Raw genomic sequence first — 22,857 nt, 5'->3', positions numbered from 1 at the left:
TGTGATGGTAGTGAGTATGCAGTAGGGGTTGTCCTTGGACAAAGAGTTGATAACAAACTTGATGTCATTCATTATGCTAATAAAAGCTTGGATGATGCCCAAAAGAATTATGCTACTACTGAGATTTTTTTTAGCAATTATATTTGCCTGTGAAAAGTTTAGATCTTACATTGTTGATTCTAAAGTAGCCATTCACACTGATCATGCTGCTATTAAATATCTCTGAACAAGAAAGATGCTAAACCAAGACTCATGGTGGGTTTTGTTGTTGCAAGAATTTAACTTACATATTGTTGATAGGAAGGGTGAAGATAACCCTATAGCCGATCATTTGTCCAGAAATGCAAAAAAGATTTGTTAACCCACAAGTGTAGGGGGTCGCAACTTTTATCAACCAAGTTTTAGCATCATCTTTAAGTGAAAAGGGAAAAGTTTAAGCATAAAGAATGTTTATTTCTAACTTTCTTCACAGAGGTAACAAGAGATTTAAATTTACAGATATGATCAACAACGTTTTCATTTTCATGGTCATGGAATGCATGTGGTTCAACCAAGGTAATTACTTCGGGGTCAATAGAGAATTCATAAGCATCATCTTTAATGTATATAGGAGAAGAATAAAAATCATCATTTGGAAGAAACATGTCCCCTAAGCAACAATATGTTCAAAATATGCCTAGTGGTGGTGTAATAAGCGTGTTCAAAACTATAGAACAATCATAAGCAACATTAGTACCTAAGGTGGTACCTCTTCTTGTCTTGGAAGGAACGGTCTGTGGCTTGAGATCTTGAGTTTTTTCCATGAAGGATAATAAATTCAGCAGACAAGTAATCACCAAATTAACCTATAAATAGAGCCATGGTCCCCGACAACAACGCTAGAAGTGTAGGATATCGCAACGATGTTAATCGTTTAATCCTAGATGCTTTGTCATCCCCTTTTGTAATTCTAGTTGTTGTCTTCGATGAGAAGTATGACAACCCGAAATTATTGATTCGACATGGAGGGAACCAAAGAATGCTTATGAGCTTTAGCACTTGAGTTGTCAATTCAACTACACCTGAATATAAATACTTGCTCGAGATTAGTAGCAAACTTATAACTTTTCAAGTGTATAGGGATTTTGAACCGTGTGTGGTGGACCAATCTGCACTAGTGGTACGTCATGTTAGTTTAGTGTTATGTACTCACAAACTTTATATACCCGCAAAATCCATGGGTATGTCATCTACCTTGTGAGTTATAGAAATTACTGGTGGGTATATGCCTCGTATAAAAAAGTTTATAATTCAACTTATGTTACACGTGACCTTTTGACAAAGATGTATATAAATTTTTTTAATGTAAGATATAGAATCTATAATTTAATATTTGCAGCTTAGCCAAGACCTGAGTCAATCATGTTACAATGTAGGCCATATGTAGCTCTCATGTCTCAAAATCTGAGTAGTCAGTAACACAAAAAAAAAACTCAAGCTGCAATTCTATAGGCGTTCTTTTTTTTTGCGAAAGAATTATATAAACGTTCTTGATCAAATCGTTTCCCTTGTAGTACATACAAAAAGGTAGCTGAACAATTCACGAAACATGTCGAATTCACCTTGCATGACAAAACCAACACATGCACGTTTGTTCCAGAAAGAAAAGAAAAGAAACGATAGAAATCCATAAACAACCATGGAGCGTATTTATTAGACTAAGCTAATGATTGTCACTCACGCAAGTTAATCTATAAACCACAAGCAACTCATCAAGCACGGCGATCACGGCAAGGGCATCATCCTCGTTATCTAGGCAAAGGTGGTGAGATGTGCAAAAGCGCCCTAAAAAAACATGAACTCTCCACCCTAAAAAAACATGAACTCTCCACACCGCCATGTCTAGCTCCCTGGATCCTATAGAGATGTATGGCTCAATGGCTGCAAGCCGGTCCATATCTAGATTGACGTAACAGAAACTAGTCGAATCAGACGTACCTCAGCAGAGCATCAACAATCAGGTTTGGTTCTCGCAAAAAAAAAAAACAATCAGGTTTGGTTTTGAAACCTCACCTTGGCGCCTCGACCAACCGTCGTCGTGGTGCAGTAGGACCGTGCTACGGTATGGATTGCATCCGGTCGAGGGTGAGGTGCTTATGTGGTGGCAGAAGCTCTTCGATGACCGGCCGCGGCGTGTGCACAATGGGTATGTGTCAATGCAAGAGATATAGGAAACAGGATGAGGTACTTCTTTTGTTGTTGTTGCATTGTGTAGGATGAGGTATTAGAGCAGCAAAGAAATATAGGAGCTGCGGAGCGTATCAAAGAGTCCAAACGTTGATGCTATCTCATGCAAGGAAAGTTTTGCATGCAAAATAACTAGGAAACAAATCAAACTTGCGGCTAGTTGCCTCCAAACAAAAGCACTAACAAGTTTGACCCAAACGGAAGCACAATTTATGACTGTTGAACCCTGGAAGATGAGAAGGAATCCACCACATGATGGCTTAATGAGCAAAACATTGATGAAAGGCTTGTTTAACTTGATTTTTTTTGTTTTAAATTGGTTTTAGTTTAAACTAAAACACTAAAGCCACGACACGAATTATGGAATGGGGGGAGTACCATGCAATAGTACATCTATCTAGTCTAGCATAAAGAATGCCAAAGGAAGTTGGATATACGTCCTATAGTGGCAAAGGTAAAATTCATACTGCGCTAAGAAATGCGAAACTTGACAACAAGTGGTGGGACTATATATATAGCAAACAAAAAATACCATATGGATAAACATAGCAAACTACATTTCGAAATAACTAAAAGTAGTGTACCAGTGTAAATACATTCATGTATAGCAGAACCATGGCTTCAAAAATATGGCCGCAGTAAGTTATCTCTGATGCCCGATTACCTTGGAAGTCCTGCGATTCAAGGAAACTGCTTGAAATGCTTCTGCGAGCCCTAATAAAATGTAAAGACCCGTCACCGCGTTGTACGACTAGGAGTGCTCACTGCAGTCCACAAAGCTTAGAAATGAGATGGAGAAGGTTGTTAGAGATATATTTGGGATACTTGTATTTGGTAGTCTAGGATTTGTAATCCGTCTCCTACCTTATCTTCAGGAGAGGCGTCTTGCCCTCCAAGTCTTGTACTCAATATATACTCGCCCTCAAGGCTCAATAATACAACGAAATATTCCACCAAACCTCTCTCTCCCTTTTAACATGGTATCAGCCTAACCGATCCAAACCCTAGCCGCGCCGTCGCTTCCGCTCCGCGCCGCCCCCGGGGCGGTCGGTCTCCATGATCGCCGCCGGGGGCCACGCCGCCCGTACCTAGGGTTCGTCCGCCGGCCGTGTTGGCCGGCTGCCCTAGAGAGTCTTTTTCCCGAGCCCTTGCTCCGGATTTTTTCGCTCTCTCGCCGGTCGTTTTTTGATCGGCGTTTTTCTTTGTGGTTTTCCGATCTATTCTTGATCGGTTTGCGTCGCCCGCCGCCGCCGTCGATCCCCGTGCGCCTCTACTCCGACCCGGCGCGACCAGCCGGCCTCTCCTCCGACCCGGCGGCCACGCGCGCCGAGGCGGCCCGTTCGGGCCAGCCGCCGTCCGCGCATCGGTCCGCCCGTCGCCCTGCGCCGGTCGTCACCGCCCTGTTCCGACCGGGACACCTGCATCGCCGCGACCCGGCGGCCTCGTGCCATGCGTCGGCCAATCATAGCCGACACTCGCGCGCCGGCCCGCCCATCGATCCACATCACCCGCCTCCGCCGCGTCTGCACGGCGGCCCGGTACCTAGCCGGCCTCGTCCTCGGCTGCGTCGGGACGGCTGCGTCAGGCTCATTGGCTGCCTCAACTCGGGCGCCGCTGCTCCGTTGGTCACTCGGGCCTCGCTGCCTGGGCGCCGGCGTTGCTTTGGCAGCCCGGGTGCCGGTGCTGACAAGCTCGTCCGCAAGACGTCCCACGCCGTCCGTCGTCGCCAGCTTCATCTCGGACTCCGCCGCCACCACGTCTCCACCGAGCAGCGTCCCCAACCTCGCGCGCGATCGGCTTGATCATCCGCTCGCCGCCGCGATCCGCCTCATCTACGCCGCGCGACCGACCTGGCCCGTCGGTTACGCGCGCCTCCGCAGGTCCCGTGAAGATCGTCCCCGAGTTCAGCGCGCCTCTCCACCGATCGAGCATCGGGCTGCCGCTGCGTCGCCCCGTCGGGCCGCAGTGCCGCCGCCCCGTGGTTCTCCTCGCGGCTGCATCAACTCGTGCGTCGCCGCTGCGTCGCCCCTTCGGGCCGTAGTATCGCGATACGCGGTCACCGCCGCCGCCCCAAGGCCGTCCCCGCGGTTGCACCGACTCGCGAACCGCCGTTGTGTCGCCCCTTCGGGCCGCAACGTCACAGTCAGTGGTCCCCGCCGCCGTCCAGAGGTCTTCCCGCCGTCGCCCCGACCCGCCTGCCGCAACTGCGTTGCCCCTTCGGGCCGTAGTGCCGCGGCCCGTGGTCCGCTCCGCCGTCACCGCGCGTCGACCTCCCGTGGTATGCGCCGCGCCGTCTCCCTTGGCGCGGGAACGCCACCGTCCGCGCCGATCTTCGTCACGCTGTCAGGGTTCTTCGCCTACTTCGAGCACCGCCACCGCACTCCTAACCTAGCCACCGCCGCCGCTCTTCTTTGGCCGCCGCCGCGGCTACCTCCGTAGCTGTCGCCGCCGCCCGTCCACCCCACTTCGTCTTCGTCCAGCACCAGCTCGTCGCCAGCGTCGCCGTCATCTACCCCGACCGCTTCATCTACTCCGACAACCGTGGGCGACATTGGCCCCGCGCCGATTGGCGCCGCAACCGTCGTCGAGTCCTTCTCTGCTGGCCTCTCCGACCTCTTCAACATGGCGTACAGCTCGTGCAGGTCCCAGTCTACGCATGCCCGGTGCTGGCAACACCGCCGAGTGCCTTCGTCCACGACGTGTCCCCGGGCCTGGCAAGCCTGGTGCGGCGCTTCGTCAACTTCGTCTTCGACCGTCTACGCATGCCCGGTGCTGGCAACACCGACGCGTGCCTTCGTCTACGATGTGTCCCCGGGGTTGGCAAACCCGACGCGACGCGTCGTCAACACCATTCTCCTTTCTGGCGCATCACTTCTTCGACACCACTGCGCCCATGACTAACTCGGCGCCTCCTTGCGCCTGCGGCTCCACGGCGACTCCCTCGACACCGGCTACCCCGACTCGACATCGACCACGGTGTTCTTCGCACGGCTACCTCGACCACGGCTACACCACCCTACGCTCTCGGCTACATCGACATCGGCACAAAGGGCTATCATCCGCTTGAGCAACTCGTCGGCTTCCTCTACAGTCAACGCGTCCGCGACGCGACACCGTCCACGACGCTCCCGCTAGGACTGCGGGGGGATGTCAGTTCGTCGGCTGCTATTCTCTCCAGTCTGACCGTCTGCGACGCTCCTGTTGTTCGCAACGCTACCGCTACAACTGCGGGGGGATGTTAGAGATATATTTAGGATACTTGTATTTGGTAGTCTAGGATTTGTAATCCGTCTCCTACCTTATCTCCAGGAGAGGCGTCTTGCCCTCCAAATCTTGTACTCAATATATACTCGCCCTCGAGGCTCAATAATACAACGAAATATTCCACCAAACCTCTCTCTCCCTTCTAACAAAGGCAACGCATACCTTAACCAAGGTGCTCACTCGTCGTGACGCGGCACCACGTAGGAAGCGCTGGCTTTTCTAGAAGAGAACGAGATAAACTTGTGCGCGGCATTCGATCGTCAATGCCAACGACCGACATGAAGAGCCTGCGGAGAGGAACTCATGCAAAATCTCCACATGAACTGTCCACACCTCCATGTCTCGCTCCTAACTCCACGCATGTAAAATCTGCACACATGCAAACCCTGGATCCTATAGAGATCGTAAAGTATAGCTGCAAGCCGGTCCATATCTAGATTGACGTAACAGAAATTAGTCGAATCAGACGTACCTCAGCAAAGCATCAACACCCAGGTTTGGTTTTGATAACTCGCCTTGGCGCCTCAAGGTCGACCAACCGTCGTCGTGGTGCACTAGGACCATGCTGCGGTCTCCATTGCAGCCGGTCGAGGGTGAGGTGCTTATGTGGTTGCCGAAGCTCTTCGATGACCGGCCGCAGTGTGTGCACAACGGGTATGTGTGATATAGGATTTATTGTTGCATCGTGTAGGATGAGATATTGGATTAGTGAAGAAATATAAGAGCGAAATGACTCCCTAGCGATCTCATGCAAGGAAATTTTTGCATGCAGAATAATTAGGAAACAAATCAAACTTGAGGCAAGTTGCGTCCAAACAAAAGCACTAATGAGTTTGACCCAAACAGAAGCATAATTTATATGACTATTGAACCATGCAGGATAATGAGTTTGAACCACCATGCAGGATTAGAAGGAATCCGCCACATAATGACTTAATGAGCCAAACATATGGTGTTGAATGACCTGTTTCAACTTGAGTTTTTTGTTTTTTGGACCGTTCCATAATTCTTGTCGTAATTTTAGTTCAAAATTTGAACTAAAGCCACGAAAAGAATTATTGAACGGAGGGAGTAATATGCAATATCTATGAAGCAAAAAGAATACCAAAGAAAGGTGTGTACATCGTATAGCGGCAGAGGTAAACTTTGTACCGTGATAAGAAATGCAAAACTTGACAACAAGTGGTGGGACTATACTAAACAAATACCGTATGGATAAACATAGGGAACTACATTTCGAAATAATAAAAAGTAGCTAGTGTGGCAGTGTGAAAACATATTCCTGTATAGCAGAACCACATGGCTTCAGAAATATGAGCGCACTAATTAAGTCATCTCTGATCGACACCAGTTACCTTGAAAGTCCTCCAATTCAAGGAAACAACTTGAAATCCTAGTTGCCACAAGCCCGCGAATAAAATGTAAAAGAAAAAAAAAACGTTGTACAAAGCGAAGAAATGAGATGGGGAAGGCAAGATATATATACCTTAGCAAAGGTGCTCACCACGTAGGAAGCTCTGCGGCTTTGCTTTTGTAGAAGCGGACGAGATGAACTTGTGCTCGGCATTCGTTCGTCGATGCCAACGACCGACATGAAGAGGCTAGGGAGAGGAAAAGCTCTGCCTAGCCTAGGCCATGACTAACCGCACTGTGCTACTGTATATACTAGTAAGAGCTATACTGCTATAGCTAGTGGTCCATTTAATAGGCCGAGGCACCTATGAGAGATGATGCGCGCTGTCTCCCATGGTTTCCACCCAATAAAGGTAGCTTTCTTTTTTCACAGTTGTATTTTTTATATATTTATTTAAAGATTAAAGAAAGAAGAGACGATTCTTGGTTCTCCATCACCCAGCTCGCTCGCTAGCTTGTGTCAGTAGATTAGATTATACTAGATTTTGTTGGGCGGTGGAAAAATGAGTCGCGCATGCATGTGCGTGCGACTAGCTTTTGTGTTTCTTTCTTCTTCTTTTTTTTGAAGTTGGTGGCTAGCTTTTTTTTGTTTTTTCTAAGTTGGTGGCTAGCTTTTGTTGGGTGGTGGAAAAACGGTGGCGCGCATAATGTGCGTCAGTGCGTGGGACCTGCCCACGACAACTTTGCTTGATCGATCGCACATGCCCACACGCGACGCGAGAGAAACGGATTCACTGCAAACTAATCCCGTCAAAAAAAAAAGACGCGTGTGTTTAGTTTTGTGAGCGATCTAGCGCGTGTCGTGCATAGCAGAATGAATCATCGCTATCGCTCCCACGAATAATAATAAAATAAAATAAAAGTTTACGACTCATGAGTCATCACCGCGAGTGCAGTCCACAAAGCCAAGAAGAAGGTGATAAAGCCTTACCTAAAGCAGAAGATGCTGCCGGCTTCATCATCAACGCGCCCCACCACGTACGAAATCGTTGATTTTCTGGCCTCGGCTCGGCTGTAAAGCGATCCGTCAAAGCCAACAATCCCACAGGATGACACTGCAACTCTGACTAGGCTAGGCCATGTTAATTTTATTTTTTGCGAGGATAAGGTAGGCCACGATGACCGAGAGCGGATGGACGGCGAGCAATCCCTTCCGCCCCTGGTTTTGATCGGGGACGCAGCGGGCGCTCCACCGCACCGTGTTTTATATAGGAAGTAGTACAACTAGTGGACCCGTTTAATGGACCAAGCAGGGCTGACAGTGACGCTTTAATGGCCCATAACTTGCTAACCCAGGACCGGACTGGTCTGGCCCAGGTGCACTCTTCGTCCATTTCAGATGTCCATCACAGCATTTGGAAAAAAAGTTTCACGACGTATTTGGAAAAAATGTTTAACACATATTCGAACAACAAATGTTCTGTCTTCCAAAAAATATTAATCATGCATTTCAGATGTTAACGTGTATAAAAATGTTTCTAATGTATATGGGAAAGATGTACAGCGGGTCTGAAAAACAATAGACATCAAAACATACATATGAAAAAACTGTTAATCATGTATTTAGAAATCATAAAGATATATTGAAAATTTTACAACATGTATTTAAAAATTTGAACAGAAAAACATAAATTTTATAAAATGATGACTGTGTATAAATAAATGTTAATCATATATTTTCAAAATGTTAAACATGTATTACAAAACATCCTGATATATAACTAAAATGAACAATGTTTATGAAAAAAAGAAGTCATAAAATCTTTTTTTAAATGTTAATCATGTATATAAAATATATTAAACATGTATAAATAAATGTTCCTAATGTACACAAAAAATGTGCCAATGTGTATGAATAATGTAGCCATGTTTTGAAGAATAAAAGAAAAGAAAAAACAAAGAAAGATGGTGAAAGACAAATTTGGGGTCTGTAAAAAAGTTCACTGTTCATATATTGTTCTAACCCAATTTGTCTTTTTTGCTAAGAGCTACTCATATGTCCAAATGATCTGAAATTTGGAGCGCATCTCACGCACCAAATTATCTACCATGCAAAAAATGGATTTTTCTGAATTTTTCTAGTAGTTGTTTTGAAAAAAAAACTTGACCGGGTGCAGATAAGCTTGGGATCATAAACGGATATTCGAGTAAAAGGAAGAAAGAGAAAAGGAAAGAAAATTCAGTGAAAACCGTTAAAGAAACAAAGAAAACCAGTGAAACAGAAAACTGGTGAAGAAAAACATAAAACCGAAATATAGGTCTCCCGCAACACCAATGTAGTTTGATGGTTCAACATTTTTCTGTGGAGAAGATTGGGTCAACACTTCAGCTAGTCCCTGTTAAGATTTCATTGACCCCGGCGCACTACAAAACAAAAGCCCAAAGTCTTAGCCCAGTTAGACAATTACACTCGCACAGAAGCATTGATCTGGTTGGAAAAATAGAACTCAACCCACAAAGCTGGTATTTATCGATCTGGCTAGTTATAATGCTTCGGCCCCGAAAAATACCAGGATACACTTGGTTGTAGATGAACCCCATAAACTATTTTCTAGGGATTTTTTAGCCATTCAGGAAAAAAAGTTAATGATTTTTTGAACTTTTTTCGAACAAACTTGACATGTTGGCCTACTCACTACAAAAATGACAATAAAAAACTCCCCATAAAATCTGAGCATAAAAAAAAATTGCCCGGGACAATATAGAGCGAATAGTACTTCTAATATAGTGTTGATTTTGACCTTGTCCTGGACAACACCACGAAAGTCATTTTGTTCCTAAATTTCTTACGTGAGCGTAACGTTTCATCAAATTTGTTGCCAACTGTATGTTTCATGATGTTTCGACCATTTTTTATATTACTATTATTTTTTTGAAAAACAGGTTCATACGCCCCAATGTTCCATTCGTTCCTTTTCGTCCCGGAACTCTCACAACTCTCTCTCTCTCTCTCTCTCTCTCTCTCTCTCTCTCTCTCTCTCTACAAAACATGTACACGATGGACGCCTCCCAATCATATCGATCCACAATTCTTGGTTTCGAAAAAGAAAAAAATGATCCCCAGTTCCTCTGCAGGGCCACTACAATCAATCTTAGCAACCCTCTTGGGGAGCTACACAACGGTGGGGCGCCGGTAATTTCTGTTCAGTGATGTCGGCCTGCCAGTCGAGTCGGCATAATTAGTAATCCTACGATTTTTACATTGACTGCTTCAACTCTTCCTAGGGGGGCTCCTATATAGCACTCTTTGCGGCAAAGAGTCGTCGTGTCGCACAGGCGGATCTCCAACTCGACCAGCCCATGATCACCAGTGAACTTGTATTGTAGGTCCAAAAGAATTTGAGCTCGCCAGGAATCGAACGCACGCGCTGCAACCAACTGAGCTAGTGAGTGTTACTAATTAGTTAGCAGCGCCAATTTTTATGAACAAAACCACGGCACTGATCCGAGTTATTTTTGAAATTTTGAATGCAATTTTTTTAACTGACAGTTTTGTGAAAATCAAACACTTTTCAAAATTGTGAATTATTTTTTTAATAAACATTTTCGAAAAGTAGGTACATTTTCGAAATCATGAACACTTTTTTCCAATTCCAAAACAAAATTGGGCAAACGTTTGTTTTTTAAAACTCCAAACAAACTTTTTAAAACACGTTTTTTTAATTTGTGAATTTTTTAAACAAAATATTTTTTTAATTTGTGAATAACTTTTGAAAATGGGCATATTTTTTGAAATCCAGAACATCTTTTGCAAAGTTGTGAAATTTTTTAGCAGAAACATTCCAAACATTTTTTGGAAAAACACAAGCAACTTATCTAATGCATGAACATATTTGAAAAAATTGAACATTTTTTTATTTATGACCTAACAATGAAAACACAACCTTTTTTATTTTTGATATATTTTAAAAGCAACAACATTTTTTGAAATTTCCAAAAAGTAAAAATGAAATTTTTTTGTAATACGCAAGCAAAATTTGAAAATGTGACATTTTTTAATTTATGAAGACAACCTTTTATTAAAATTTGATCATTTTTAAAAAAGCACAAACATTTTGAAATTTTCAAACATTTTTCTAAAATAAAGTAAACTCGAAAAACAAAAAAAAGGAAAGAAATAGAAACGGGAAGAGCAAAAAAGAAAATATTTGGAAAACCAGTACATGAAAAGGTTCCCAAAACAAGGACGAAGAGCGCGGACGAGACAAGAGACAACTATGAAGGAATTTTATGTTACACATACATGATGTTAATTCAAAGTATTTCCATCAAGCCTTCCAACAAATACATAGGGTTGTAGGGCTATGCCTCAGCCCATGATCTTACAGAATTACTCACGGATGGCGATCATATTGCAAGAAGAAACCATGGCGATTAGATTGCAAGAAGATACCATGGTGGAACACATCAAGAGGAATGATTGATTGATTGGTAATGTCTTACAATAGTTGCCTAATGCAATTCACGATTACTAGGTGTGGCTAACTTGGCTGAGTGCTTCAGTGGTGGTGATGAAGATGGCTATGAGGTGAAGATGGAAAATGGCGACGTCTAGAGTTTCTAGATGTTGTGGATGACGAAGATGAAGGTCTCAGCGATCTTCCCTTGCTCTTCTAGCATGGGGCAATTTATAAATTTTGTTTGATTGGATCAAGGGATGTCGTTGGAAGTCCATACGATCAAGCATACAAGTGCGTGCGCTCGTATGGAACACCGTCTTGCACTTTGTTTCTTCTTGTGCGCCTCCCACTTGATCCTCTGCATCTCCCATTTACTCATTTTTATGTATTGGCTTGATTTAGTCTGTATTTAGCAATTTCCCGTGGAAACAAAATAAAGATAGGATTTTTGGGATCCCTTGCATTCATTAGTCATTGGTAGCAATATCAGAGCAGATATCTCGGTTTTTATGAAATAACTTGGTTTAAACTCAGGTTTCATGAGCGTAAAACAAAGGGCCTTTTTTGTTTTCTACTACGTTTCTGTACACGGGACCCTTTTTTCCCACGAGCCATGGATGCATGTGATCCACAGTTATCTTCCTCCTCAGAGGCCGGCCCCAAAACAGGGAAAAGCAGCTTAGAGTCCATCATTCTCACGAGATGGGTGCAGAGCGATGGAACCGGTTTGGCGGAATGTTTACGGTGACGACGCGGCGCTAGATGTGTCGGCTATTGCAGTGATGGGAGCTCGAGACTCGGAACTCCCGAACCTTTATCCCAGTACTGTATGCTCCCGCGAGCCGGTAGGTCAACAATGTTCAGCGGGGAATCGGGATGCCGGGCTGAATCATCGATGGCGAACTCAAGCTCTCCAAAGCAGATGCTGCCAACAAGAGCCGAAGATGAAACTATCGGCGCCATGGCATCAATATACATTTGCCCCACGGTGGGCGTCAACTATAGTGGATATAATCCCGATAATGCTATGGGGGTATGTATGTAGCGACAATCGTATCCATCAATCATTGTAGATGGAGTACGCACATGGATTTATACAAGTTCAGGCCCTCTCTGGTTGAGGTAATACCTTACTTCTGTGGTTCTCTTATCTCTTGGCGTAAGGTACAATGTGTGGATGTTTAACATTCAGCCCATTGCTCCCCTCTTGGCTTGTATAGAGTACCCTAGGAGGGGGCCATAATGGGCCGGTATTAACGCTGCCTCATGCATGGTCAATGATTCCCTGGCTACTAGTAACTGGCATTTAACTAGATTATACCGCCGTTGGGTAACTGAAACCATGAAGACATCATGGGTGCCATGGCATCCTAGGCCGCAGTTGACTGTTTAGGGTTCGACTGCTCCTACCTCCTTGATGACCCACTGTAGGGTCTTGTCCGTCAGGAGATGTAGGATCTGACTGTAAGGACTTAGCCTGATCATGAGACACCCCTCTGGCTTTTGACATCTTAGGCTCTAACTCCGATGGGCCGGAGGTGATACCCCTTGTTCCATTACCTTCTGGACTGTATCACTGATGGGCTATGGCTCTTGGGCCAACCCCGTAGTTTGTAACCCCAACACTGTTATAGCACAATTAAGTGAGAGCTTGAACAGTGACTTGAAAGACCATCTAAAGTCTGATGCTGACATCCTTCGGTTTTTCAAGCACATAGAGAGGGTTGTGCAAGAAAAAGGAGATAACGAGATAAATGAGGAATATGAGCCTAGGGAAAAAATACCTAGAATCAGAATGAGGACTCCTATATAATACAAGCGAGCAAAGTTTACACACCAAGCATATTTGAAGTTTTTTTAGAATGAATATGAAAGATCCATCTCAGCCTACATCAAGCCATCGGTAGAACACAATGCATATATTGTTGCAGTTGCAAGTCTTGACCCAGAATTCACATTTGAAGAAAAGTGCAAAGTTCTAGTTGATTATGAAGAGCAAAAAGTTTTCTACAATTGTGGGAAATTTGAAAGAGCTGGTATATTTTGTAGTCATGCTTTGAAAGCCCGTGATGTCATGAATATTAAGTATCTTCCAGACTACTATGTTTTCAAGCGGTGAACTCTAGAAGTGCAAAGTGGCACTATTCAAAACACCCATGGAAACATTGTTTTGGAAGATCCTAAATCGGAAGATAGACAACATCTGAATTTTTTCATGCACGAGTTCCTTAGCATAGCTTCACAAGCAATTGCATCAGAAGAGTGTATCAAACTAGGAGATGATGCTTTGAAGATTCTTAGGAAGCAAGTTGAAGAGAAAGCTCGTAATACTACTTGCAGAACTAAAGATATATCTAAAGAACCAGACGATTGTTTAAAGGCCGCTTGCCTAAAGAAAAAGGAAATTCTGAAGAAAAAATCAAGAAGAAAGAAATCATGGCTTGACAAGCAGCACCCCAATAGAAAGAAGAAGGAGACAACTAAAGTTGTATCCAAAATCAAACTCGTCTGCAAATCTCTTGCACCTATCTAGCCAGACTACTTATTAAATAGACTAAAATAGTAACAACTCAATTAATATTTTTTTCTTTTTTCCCTTTTTAGTTTTGCATAGAGAGAAAAAGAATGACATTCCAGTAGCACAACACCAAGCACCTATAGAGCAAATGGCTGGAACTAATGCAAATGGTTTGCAAGAATATGGGTACTATGCTCGTTTACTGACGGTATTTCCAGTTATCATGTCTAAAATTTCATAAGTTCATTGTTAAGCAATATGATTTTTTATGTAATCAGTTATATCTCCCTTTAATTTGCAGTGTGAAGCCGGTGATCTTTGGAACTTACAAAACTATCATGGGATATAACGATAGGTTGATGCATGTGTGTTATATATGTTGTCTTGCTAGATCGACAGATTATGCATAAGGGATAACTGAATCAGCACACATGAGAGGCAACCTGTTGAGTGCTCATTATTTCACTACAATCGGTTTAATTTTAGTTGACTCATAGTTTCCGAAGATGGGAACAATCAGTTTAGTTTCAATTGACTTGTAGTTTCTGAAGACAGGAACAGTTAGTTTAGTTTCAGTTGACCTGTAATTTCCGAAGACAGGAGCAATCAGTTTAATTTCAATTAACTGCAACAATGATATGTTGAGTACTCATCAGTATTAAATATTCCAGTGACATGGCTACAACTATGTGCCCCAATAGGTTTTTTTTATCTCCATTCCAGTGATATGGCTACAACTATGTGCCACAAGTTTTTTTATCTCCATCTAGGGTGTACGATCAGATACACCATGGACTGCTAGGGTGAAACCATAGCAAGAGAGAGCATGTGATTGTTTGATCATGTATTAATTTTTCATGGCAATATGGTTAGTCAATAGCCAGTCATGGTACATGCATGCGTGCTGAGTTTAATTTCAGTTATGGTCTGACATTGTGGTCACGTCTCTGTCAAATTATTCGGATCACTAGCTGCAGAACTAGTGCTCGTGCTGATGATCAAATAGTGCCACTGAGGCATAAGAAAAAGCAGCAGTATGACACGTACTAATGATGAGGAACCGATTAAATTGTTCTAAGTAACCACAAGTAATTCACCTGTTGCTGTGACGACGATTGAGTTTTGCTGGTGGGGTTTGGCCGGGCAGGAGGGCGACGAGGTCCAGCTACCGTGCCCCTCCTCTGGCCAAAAGATAGCACGGTGGAACAGGCATGCCCCTCGTCTACCCTCCTCCTGCTTTGGGGCATCGCTGTCATCGTATTCCTCATCGAGCTCGTCGGGAGGAGGGCGTTGCTCTGCTGCTTGTGTAATTCACCGTCTCCCTGCTGCTAGCAGCGACAGATGTGTGGTGGTGCAGCGGTGGCATCTCCGGTCGGCTTTTGCAGCAACTGCGCCCTCCGGCCATCCCTTGCAGCAACCGGTAGAAACCATGGGGGCACGGGGATGGATAAGGGTCATCCCAAAATATAAGACCTTATTACATCCTATTTGAAATGTAATAAGGTCTTATATTTTGAGATAGAAGGAGTATTTTCTCCAAGTACTCTGCATTGGAGATGCCATAAGAAGCAACGCGTACAGAGACACGGCTATGAATGAAGGGCATTGCCGGAGCAGTTTAGGGAGACCACGTTTGGCCGGAGCAGGGTAACTGGATTTGGCTTGGCCGGAGCAGTGTTGGATTGGGGAAAACAGTGGCCGGGCTTCTCTCTTTTTTTTTTTAACTTGTGGCCGAGCTTTTCTAGAAGAAAGAGATACGCTAACAGAGAGAGAGGGGGAACGGCGTGGGTCTCCTTCAGTTCTTTTTATTGAGCCCAACGACTCCTCGCTGATGAGCCATCGGATTAAAATAGACACGGTAGATGCTAGCAGCTACAGCACGGCGTACAGTATTAACTGAACTGTAGAGGAGCCGAACCCTACATGGCAAAAACAAAATGACGACCTTCAGGTGATGAGCAATTGTCATGCCACGGAGTTCCTTCTCTAGTCGAGGACATGGCAAACAATCATGTATAGGTTTACGATTTTATTTTTATTTTTTTAACTTGGAAATATCTTTCTTGAACTTTTTAGATAAAGGGCTTCAATGAGCCTGTACGCCAAAACTTCTCTCTCAATTTTTCTTCCTTAAATCCCAGCAACTTATTCTGATAAATAAATAAAAATCCCAGCAACTTCAGAGAGAAGCACGGTCGATTCTGTAATCAATTGAATGACCAGGCAAAGATGTGGTTCTGAAATAAAATGAAATTTGCCAAGAACAAATCGGTATTTTCCAGTTAATGTGCTGACAAATGTTTGTTCTAAAATAAAATAAAAAAGACATCTCTAATGGAAGGAAGAAACACATGATCTAGGCTACGGTCTGCAAGCACAAACTTGTGATCCAGGAAACACAGGGGTGCCCTCATCCTGAAGACGGTCCAGGTCCATCCCTCCAGCCACCATGGTGTGTCAACTCTCAAGATAATAACATGATTAAGGGTAAAATAACTTAGAAAGCACTGGTAAGATATGTCCTTGACATGCCAATCATTAAGCAGTTTGTGTGTTTCCAACAATTTTGACCTTTAGCTTCCCTGTTTCTAGAGACTTGCAGTAATCATTAAACACCTTGCTGCAATTACTGATATCCAGTTCTTGCAGTGAGAGTGGAAGGCCCTGTTCGGGCAGCCTTGTGATTCCTAAACAACCATTGATCTTCAATCTCTTGAGTGAAGGAAGGCTGTGCAACGCTGCGGGGAGATATTTGAGATCATAACTGCAATCCCGGAATTCAAGTTCTTGCAAGGATTTCAGGAGCTGAAGCCCTCTCTCTTGCTCCTCTGTTAGTCTCGTTACAAATTCCCAATTTTCAAGCTCTAGGTGTTGGAGGGAGGTGAGTTGCTTGCAGACTGACATGGTAAAGACAGAGGGGTCATCGACCACAAGCCGTTCTAGTCCAGGGAATAAAGCATAGCCCAGCCTTGACAGATTCTCCAAACATGGAAGCACGCCAGGGGATTTGAATAATTTGGAATACCTGAGGCTGCAAAGGATTTGCAAGCCCTCTACTGCAGCAAGTGATCTACAGTTTCCAATTATCAAATCTTCCAGTGTTGTGCAGTTACGCAGCTGTAGATATCTCAGACTTGGGCTGAACCACACTTGTAGTTTTCTGAGGCAGGTTAGATTCCCCGGAAAACAGGGCTGCAGCATGTCTGGTGAATCACCACGGATCTCGAGTTCTTCCAGTGATTTCGGCAGGAGCCATCTTCCATTCATCTCATCATCATTTCCATCTCTGTCAACCAAAGATGAGAGCAGCCTTGGACATCCCCAAACTGTAAGCTTCTCAAGGCAGGTAAATCTAGACAAGTCTTTGTGGTTTCCGCGAAATACTAGATGAGGGCATTCCCGGATCGATATCTTCTTGAGAGAGGACATAAGATTTAGAGGAAGGCAGAAGATTCCATCCTGAACTGAGCTTGTCAGCAATGTGTCTTCTGGACCTCCTGATGATGAATCCACTGGAACTGAGACACCATAAGGTTGAATGTTTTCTTCCTCTTCTATCACCATCTGTGTTATCTCCAGGCAGTCTTCTAAATATAATTCCGCCAGGGCCTGCATATATCCCAGCATCAAAGATAGCCACTTTCCTGCTATTCCACAGCACTTAATTCTGAGAGTGACAAGAGATGGGAGGAAATTACAATTTGCAGCTGTCACATCTTCACGGGTATGCTTTGGCATAAAATTTGACGAGAAAAGTTTTCGACAGCTACATATTTCCAAACTCTTTAAAGAAATAAGTTCTCCTAATCCAGGGAATGAAATAGACACCAGATTTTGGCAACCATCTATACGCAAGTATCTGAGGCCCCACAGGTTGTGGAATGCCAAAATTTTGCAATCCAGTATAGTCATCATAACCGAAGAAGGATCAAAGTTATCATTGCCCTCACTTCCAGATCCAATTGTTAATGTGTCACCAGATGATCCCTCTATCCTTGGGAGTGTTGGAACGTCGACGATGGATAGTTTGGAAATGGTAGGTGATGGGGGAAGGGGATGTGGTACAAGTAAATTAGGACATCCATGGATAATGAGTTCCCTCAGACTGGGCAACCATGACATCTGCTCGATTTTAAATTCCTGGGAGCTCTCAAATAGAGGAAAGATCTTTATTGCAGGACACCTCTGAATCTTCAGAACCCTTAAATTTGAGTTCAAGTCCCTGGTGGAAATGGAGGAAATCCGCTCCAACTTTGGCATTTGAATTAATACCAGTTCTTCCAATGAAGGAATTGATACTTCTGTCATACTTGGCATTTCCATCAACTTCAAATTTCTAAGAGAAGGGAGTTGTTCAAAAGATGGAAGTATGTCCAAGTTTCCACAACCCTCTATATGAAGAGTCTGCAAACAGGTAACCGAGCTACTGTTTGCAAGCCAAGTCGGGGAGAGATGCCCATTGTACCCAGATATCCGCAGATGCTTTAGGTTATTGTGTGGTTCAAGGCCCTCGAGAACATCTGCTGACACCCAATCCTTATCAGAGCTCATGTCCCTACCATATTCATCATCTGACGAGGGAACTTTCCAGGATAAGTGCATCTCTTCCAAGTGCTGTTTCTCTTTTAGTCCAGCTCCATAAGCCTCCTCCCAAGTTTTAACATTTTCAAGTTGATATACCCCAAGTTGTACAAGCTCTTTCATGGACTGAAGTTGTGTTATGTCAAAGCCACTGGAATTTTGAATCACAAAATTGGGTAGCTCCTGAAGAGATGTCAGGTTACCAATGTTAGCAATGGAAGAGTATGTTCCCTCTTCTGCAACAAGATGCCGCAGGCTAACAATATGGTCAATACCGACAGGTATTGTAGGATTAGTGTATGAGCCAACACGTAATACTTGAAGATGCCGAAACTTGCTTAAAATTCCAGGCAAAGACCCAAGCCCGTTAGGAGCGTCGACTCTTAGGTAGCGAAGATGGGTGGGATATACCAAACTGCACAGCAAAGGATTCAAACCAGCAGATGCTACAGAAATTTGCAAGAGCCGCAAATGACGTGCCTCTTGGAGTATATCTTGAAAGGATTTGAAGAAGAACAAGTCATACTGCCCAATTAATACTAATGTCCTCAATTTCCACAGTGATGTACACACGGTGAGAATTTTTTTCTCAAACTTCTTATTGCGACGTATGTTTCCATGCTGATCTGTGCTATATCCAAAATCACTTACTATTGACAAATGACGTATGGTTGGCAGCATCTCACAGCACTGCAGGCTATCCATTGTTGCACACTCAGCTCTTGAGACCACCCTTGCAAAATCATGCATAAGGCCACAAATAACGTAGCAAGTTTGACTGCCTGGATATGTCTCTTCTCTTTCAACTTGCTGAAAGAAGCCTAAGTTCACAAGATCAGCTAGATAGTCCATTCCTTTCTCCTCAAGTCTCTTACTTGAATGGTCACACTTCACAAATCCCTGTGAAATCCAAATTTGGACCAACTCCTCACCAAGGAACTGATATTTCTCAGGGAATATAGAACAAAGTGAGAAGCATTGTTGTACATGGTAGGGGAGCTGATCATACGTAAACTTCAGAGCAGACATTATGCCCCCATTGAGTTGCAGAGATTTCCAATCTTCGTTCTTCAGAATATTACTCCAATGATCAATGGTAAGGCTCCTTCTTAATAGCCCCCCTACTGTTGCTGCTGCTAATGGGTTTCCCTTTAACTTCTCTGCTATTTGAAATCCAATGATGCTTAGACTTTTATTCCCTTCATAGTCCTCGTCACCAAATGCGCATGACTTAAATAATAACCAAAAATCCTCATATTCTAAATCCCACAACTTGAATGGTTCAACAGTACCAACAGTTTGTGCAACAGACAATTTTCGAGTTGTCAAAAGAATCACAGTACCCTTAGTGTTAGACTGCAAAGAAGCTAATAGTTGGTTCCATCTGCAGAGGTTGAAGTCATCCCAGACATCATCAAAAATAAGCAGAATCCTCTTTGATGTGATATGCATCTTTAATACCTCCTGAAGTTTGGAAAAGCTGCACAGTCCTTCATGTGTTTCCTGAGAGACACAATCTAAGATCTGCCTTGAGAGTCTCACTTCATCAAAGTTTTTAGACACCGAAACCCATATCCTTTTGTCAAAGTGCTCTGCCACGGTTGCATCATTGTATATAAATTGAGCAAGAGTAGTCTTCCCAACTCCTGCAGAGCCTACAATAGGAAGGACATGAAAATAACCATCGGGTTTGTCTTCTGTCAAGGACTTTATGATGTAGTCCTTCTCTTTAACTCTTCCAAAAACTTTCCTTGGAACAACACTTGATGTTCTTAGGTGTTGATCTGGTGTTGTACTTCGATAGTCATCTGAGCTTGCAACAAAGTCTGTTCCATGAAACTTGGGAACATTACTCAAAACCTCAGATATGACTTGTAACAAGCGTGTTATTTCTTGTATCCTATGCGAAGATTCAAGCTTGTTCCAAAGGTGTGTTTTAGCTTTGGTCCTGTGTGTTGACTCATCATCTGTTCTCCTCCTTTTTGTGCTGCCTGAATCACCAATTGCAAATTCTTCACCATTTTCTATAACATCAGCACTGCTGCGAGAAGAAAAAAAAGATTTGTAGGTTGTCCAAATTGTACAGATGCCGAAATGAACAAATTCACATCCACATAAATATTCATAGGGTGGGAAAATCCCTTGGAATTAAAATACATATAAATTTAAACCAAATCAAAATTGTTGGCTTGATAACTGAACCGACCTTCTTTTAGCAACTAAATTTAGTAACATTTTCCTAAGCTATAGTCAGAGATTAATTATTGTTTGGGGGTAATTCAAGGTTGAAATCTTTAAATACCAAAGGTTTACAAAAGTCATATGCACAAATATGTGGGACCCATTTGCATAAATTGATCTGCAAATAAGCTCAAAGTTGCTCATCTAAACGTGTACAGTGCCCATAAAATTTCAAATAATTTTGTGGGAATTTTCTAGTGTGAATGCAAGGTTGAAAATTCAAATATCAAAGTTTTGTGAAAGCGTACAGGACATACCAGTATGGTTCGATCTACTAATAAGCTGAAAGTAGCCCAGCCATAGTGGTAAAAATGTGGGTGAAATTGTTTGATTTCGAACAAAATTTATGTGTGAACACAATGTTTCGAATTGTAAACAGAGAAATTTCATAGAATGTGTAACTTCCATTTCCATTCAACTAGAATCTTTTAGAATCAAGTTCAAATTATATAAATTGGATTTGGACAAATTCAATTCTTGAGAGACCAACGAGGTGTAAAACATTTTAAAATTGATAATTGGATCCGAACTGGTTGTGTTTTGAGGAAAAGAGTCAGGATATATAGTTGAATAAAGACAAACTCACGAAAATCACAAGTTAGAAAAGGATATCTTTGATAACACCCACTGATTAAGTGCAATACCTTGAAGGGTTTAGCTGCTGGTCAGCTACTTCTCTTTGACTCGTACAACCTACACTATGGGTATGGTGTTTCAAACCTGATGTCCCATGTTTGGGTCCACAATGAACAGATTTGGCTTTCAGAGGCCTATTGTTTCCATCTGCTTCCGAGACCAGAAAGCGTTCCCATACCACAGAGGGATTGTTGCTACCCTGCCTACTTTGTATACCAATATCTCCCCTCAATTCCTCATGGACTTGCACTGCCTCAAACATGTCAGCATTATCTGTGCCATAAGAAAAATAGGAATCAGCATTGTCCTGTCCTGCTCGGCAGAACTCCCTACCATTCCTTTTGTGAAACTAGGAAGGATTCTGAATTAACACAATTTGACCTGCAGAGAGTAGGATTACCTGACGAATCTGTAGAAGGGGAGCCGGCGCTTGTAGATTGAATGGGCGTGTAATTGCACCCGATTACTACAGAAGAAGAAAAAATAAAAAATTGGATTCTATATTAACAGAAGTAGATCTGAAGGCAGGCAGGCAGGCAGTAGGGTTACCTAATGAACCTGTGGCAGTGGCAGGCGAGGTCTCAAGCAGAAGGTAGTATTGGAGGTCGTCGACCAAGTCATCGGCGTCGTAGAGCAGGTCCTTGAGGCGGGCGAGGGATCGGCCGAGCGGCTTGTTCCCGGTCGCCCTCTCCCCCACAGCATCGTACGCTATGTGGGCCATCTCGACCTCTGACTCGAGCAGCTGGATGTCATGGCCAAGCCCCTGCCGCCGAATCCACGCCTGCAGCTGCGGGATGGACAGGGTTTCCAGGATGGTCTGCGCCAGCCACCCAATCCCGTCCTCCATTCTTGAGAGCTCCCCTCCTTCTTTCTGCTCCGGAGACGCGGAGAAGAGATTATTAATTTTTCTGGGAGCAGCGGAGAAGTTTTTTTTTTTAATTAAGAACAAAGAGGAGAAGAGATGAACGCGCGATCTATATCTCGCTTACGGCGAGGGAGACGTAGCCCCGTCTCGCCTTATATTCCACTAAACCAGCTGGTCTAACGCTGTAGCTCTATGCAAACCAACCTGTTGCTGAATGGTGTGACACTTTATGGACCGGTTAAAAAAAAAGCTTTCGTATGATTTTTTGTCTTTTCTATTTCTACATGTGTTTTTATTGGTATTTTGGGGTTTTCAAAAGAAAATCTGCTTTTTCATTTTTCCCTTTCTCTTTTTTCCAAACACAAGTTGACCTTTTCAATATAGATGTACGTTCTTTAATACACGCGTAAAATGTTTTTATACACGTTAAATATTTTAAATATATGATGAACATTTTTAAAATACATGTTTAAACATTATTGAAATGAATGTTAAATATTTTCAAATACGCTTTGAGAATTCTTTGAAGGGTACAAAAATTATAAAAGGTGAATATTTGTTTGAGTTATATTACTAAAAATTTAAAAATATCATGAAATATTTTTTAAATGTATGAACATTTTTTAAAATTTCACATTCATTGTTTTTTAATGGTATTTTTCAAACTTGCACAAACTATTTTTAAAATTATATAAATTTTTAAAATGTCATGG

The 22,857-nt window shown here is 43.2% G+C and overlaps 1 protein-coding gene and 1 long non-coding RNA gene across 5 annotated transcripts; both read right to left on the bottom strand.

Annotated features, from left to right (window-relative positions):
- Positions 1–50: 50 nt before the first annotated feature.
- On the bottom strand, positions 51–6,970 carry LOC123123858 (uncharacterized). 3 transcript variants are annotated; one of them, XR_006460874.1, is made up of 3 exons: positions 5,963–6,970; positions 5,653–5,883; positions 51–2,990 (listed from the first exon to the last, which is right to left on the bottom strand). It is a non-coding gene; the product is annotated as an uncharacterized lncRNA (long non-coding RNA). The 3 variants fall into 3 exon arrangements; XR_006460873.1 differs by having other exon boundaries at positions 5,653–6,970; XR_006460875.1 differs by having other exon boundaries at positions 51–2,940; positions 5,653–6,970.
- Positions 6,971–16,053: 9,083 nt separating this feature from the next.
- LOC123123857 (putative disease resistance protein RGA4) lies at positions 16,054–22,209 on the bottom strand. Of its 2 annotated transcripts, none has more exons than XM_044544499.1 (4): positions 21,829–22,209; positions 21,680–21,745; positions 21,288–21,552; positions 16,054–20,440 (listed from the first exon to the last, which is right to left on the bottom strand). In XM_044544499.1, exons 1-4 carry the CDS (start codon positions 22,124–22,126, stop codon positions 16,360–16,362), a joined length of 4,710 nt encoding a protein of 1,569 aa, XP_044400434.1. In that variant the 5' UTR covers positions 22,127–22,209; the 3' UTR covers positions 16,054–16,359. The 2 variants fall into 2 exon arrangements, with proteins under 2 accessions (XP_044400434.1, XP_044400433.1); XM_044544498.1 differs by having other exon boundaries at positions 16,054–20,443; positions 21,829–22,208.
- Positions 22,210–22,857: the final 648 nt, after the last annotated feature.

This window comes from Triticum aestivum, chromosome 5D (genome assembly GCF_018294505.1).
Source record: "Triticum aestivum cultivar Chinese Spring chromosome 5D, IWGSC CS RefSeq v2.1, whole genome shotgun sequence".
Lineage (NCBI taxonomy): Eukaryota > Viridiplantae > Streptophyta > Magnoliopsida > Poales > Poaceae > Triticum > Triticum aestivum.
The sequence above is the reverse complement of the archived record's forward strand: the minus strand, read 5'-3'. Positions and strand labels throughout refer to the sequence as shown.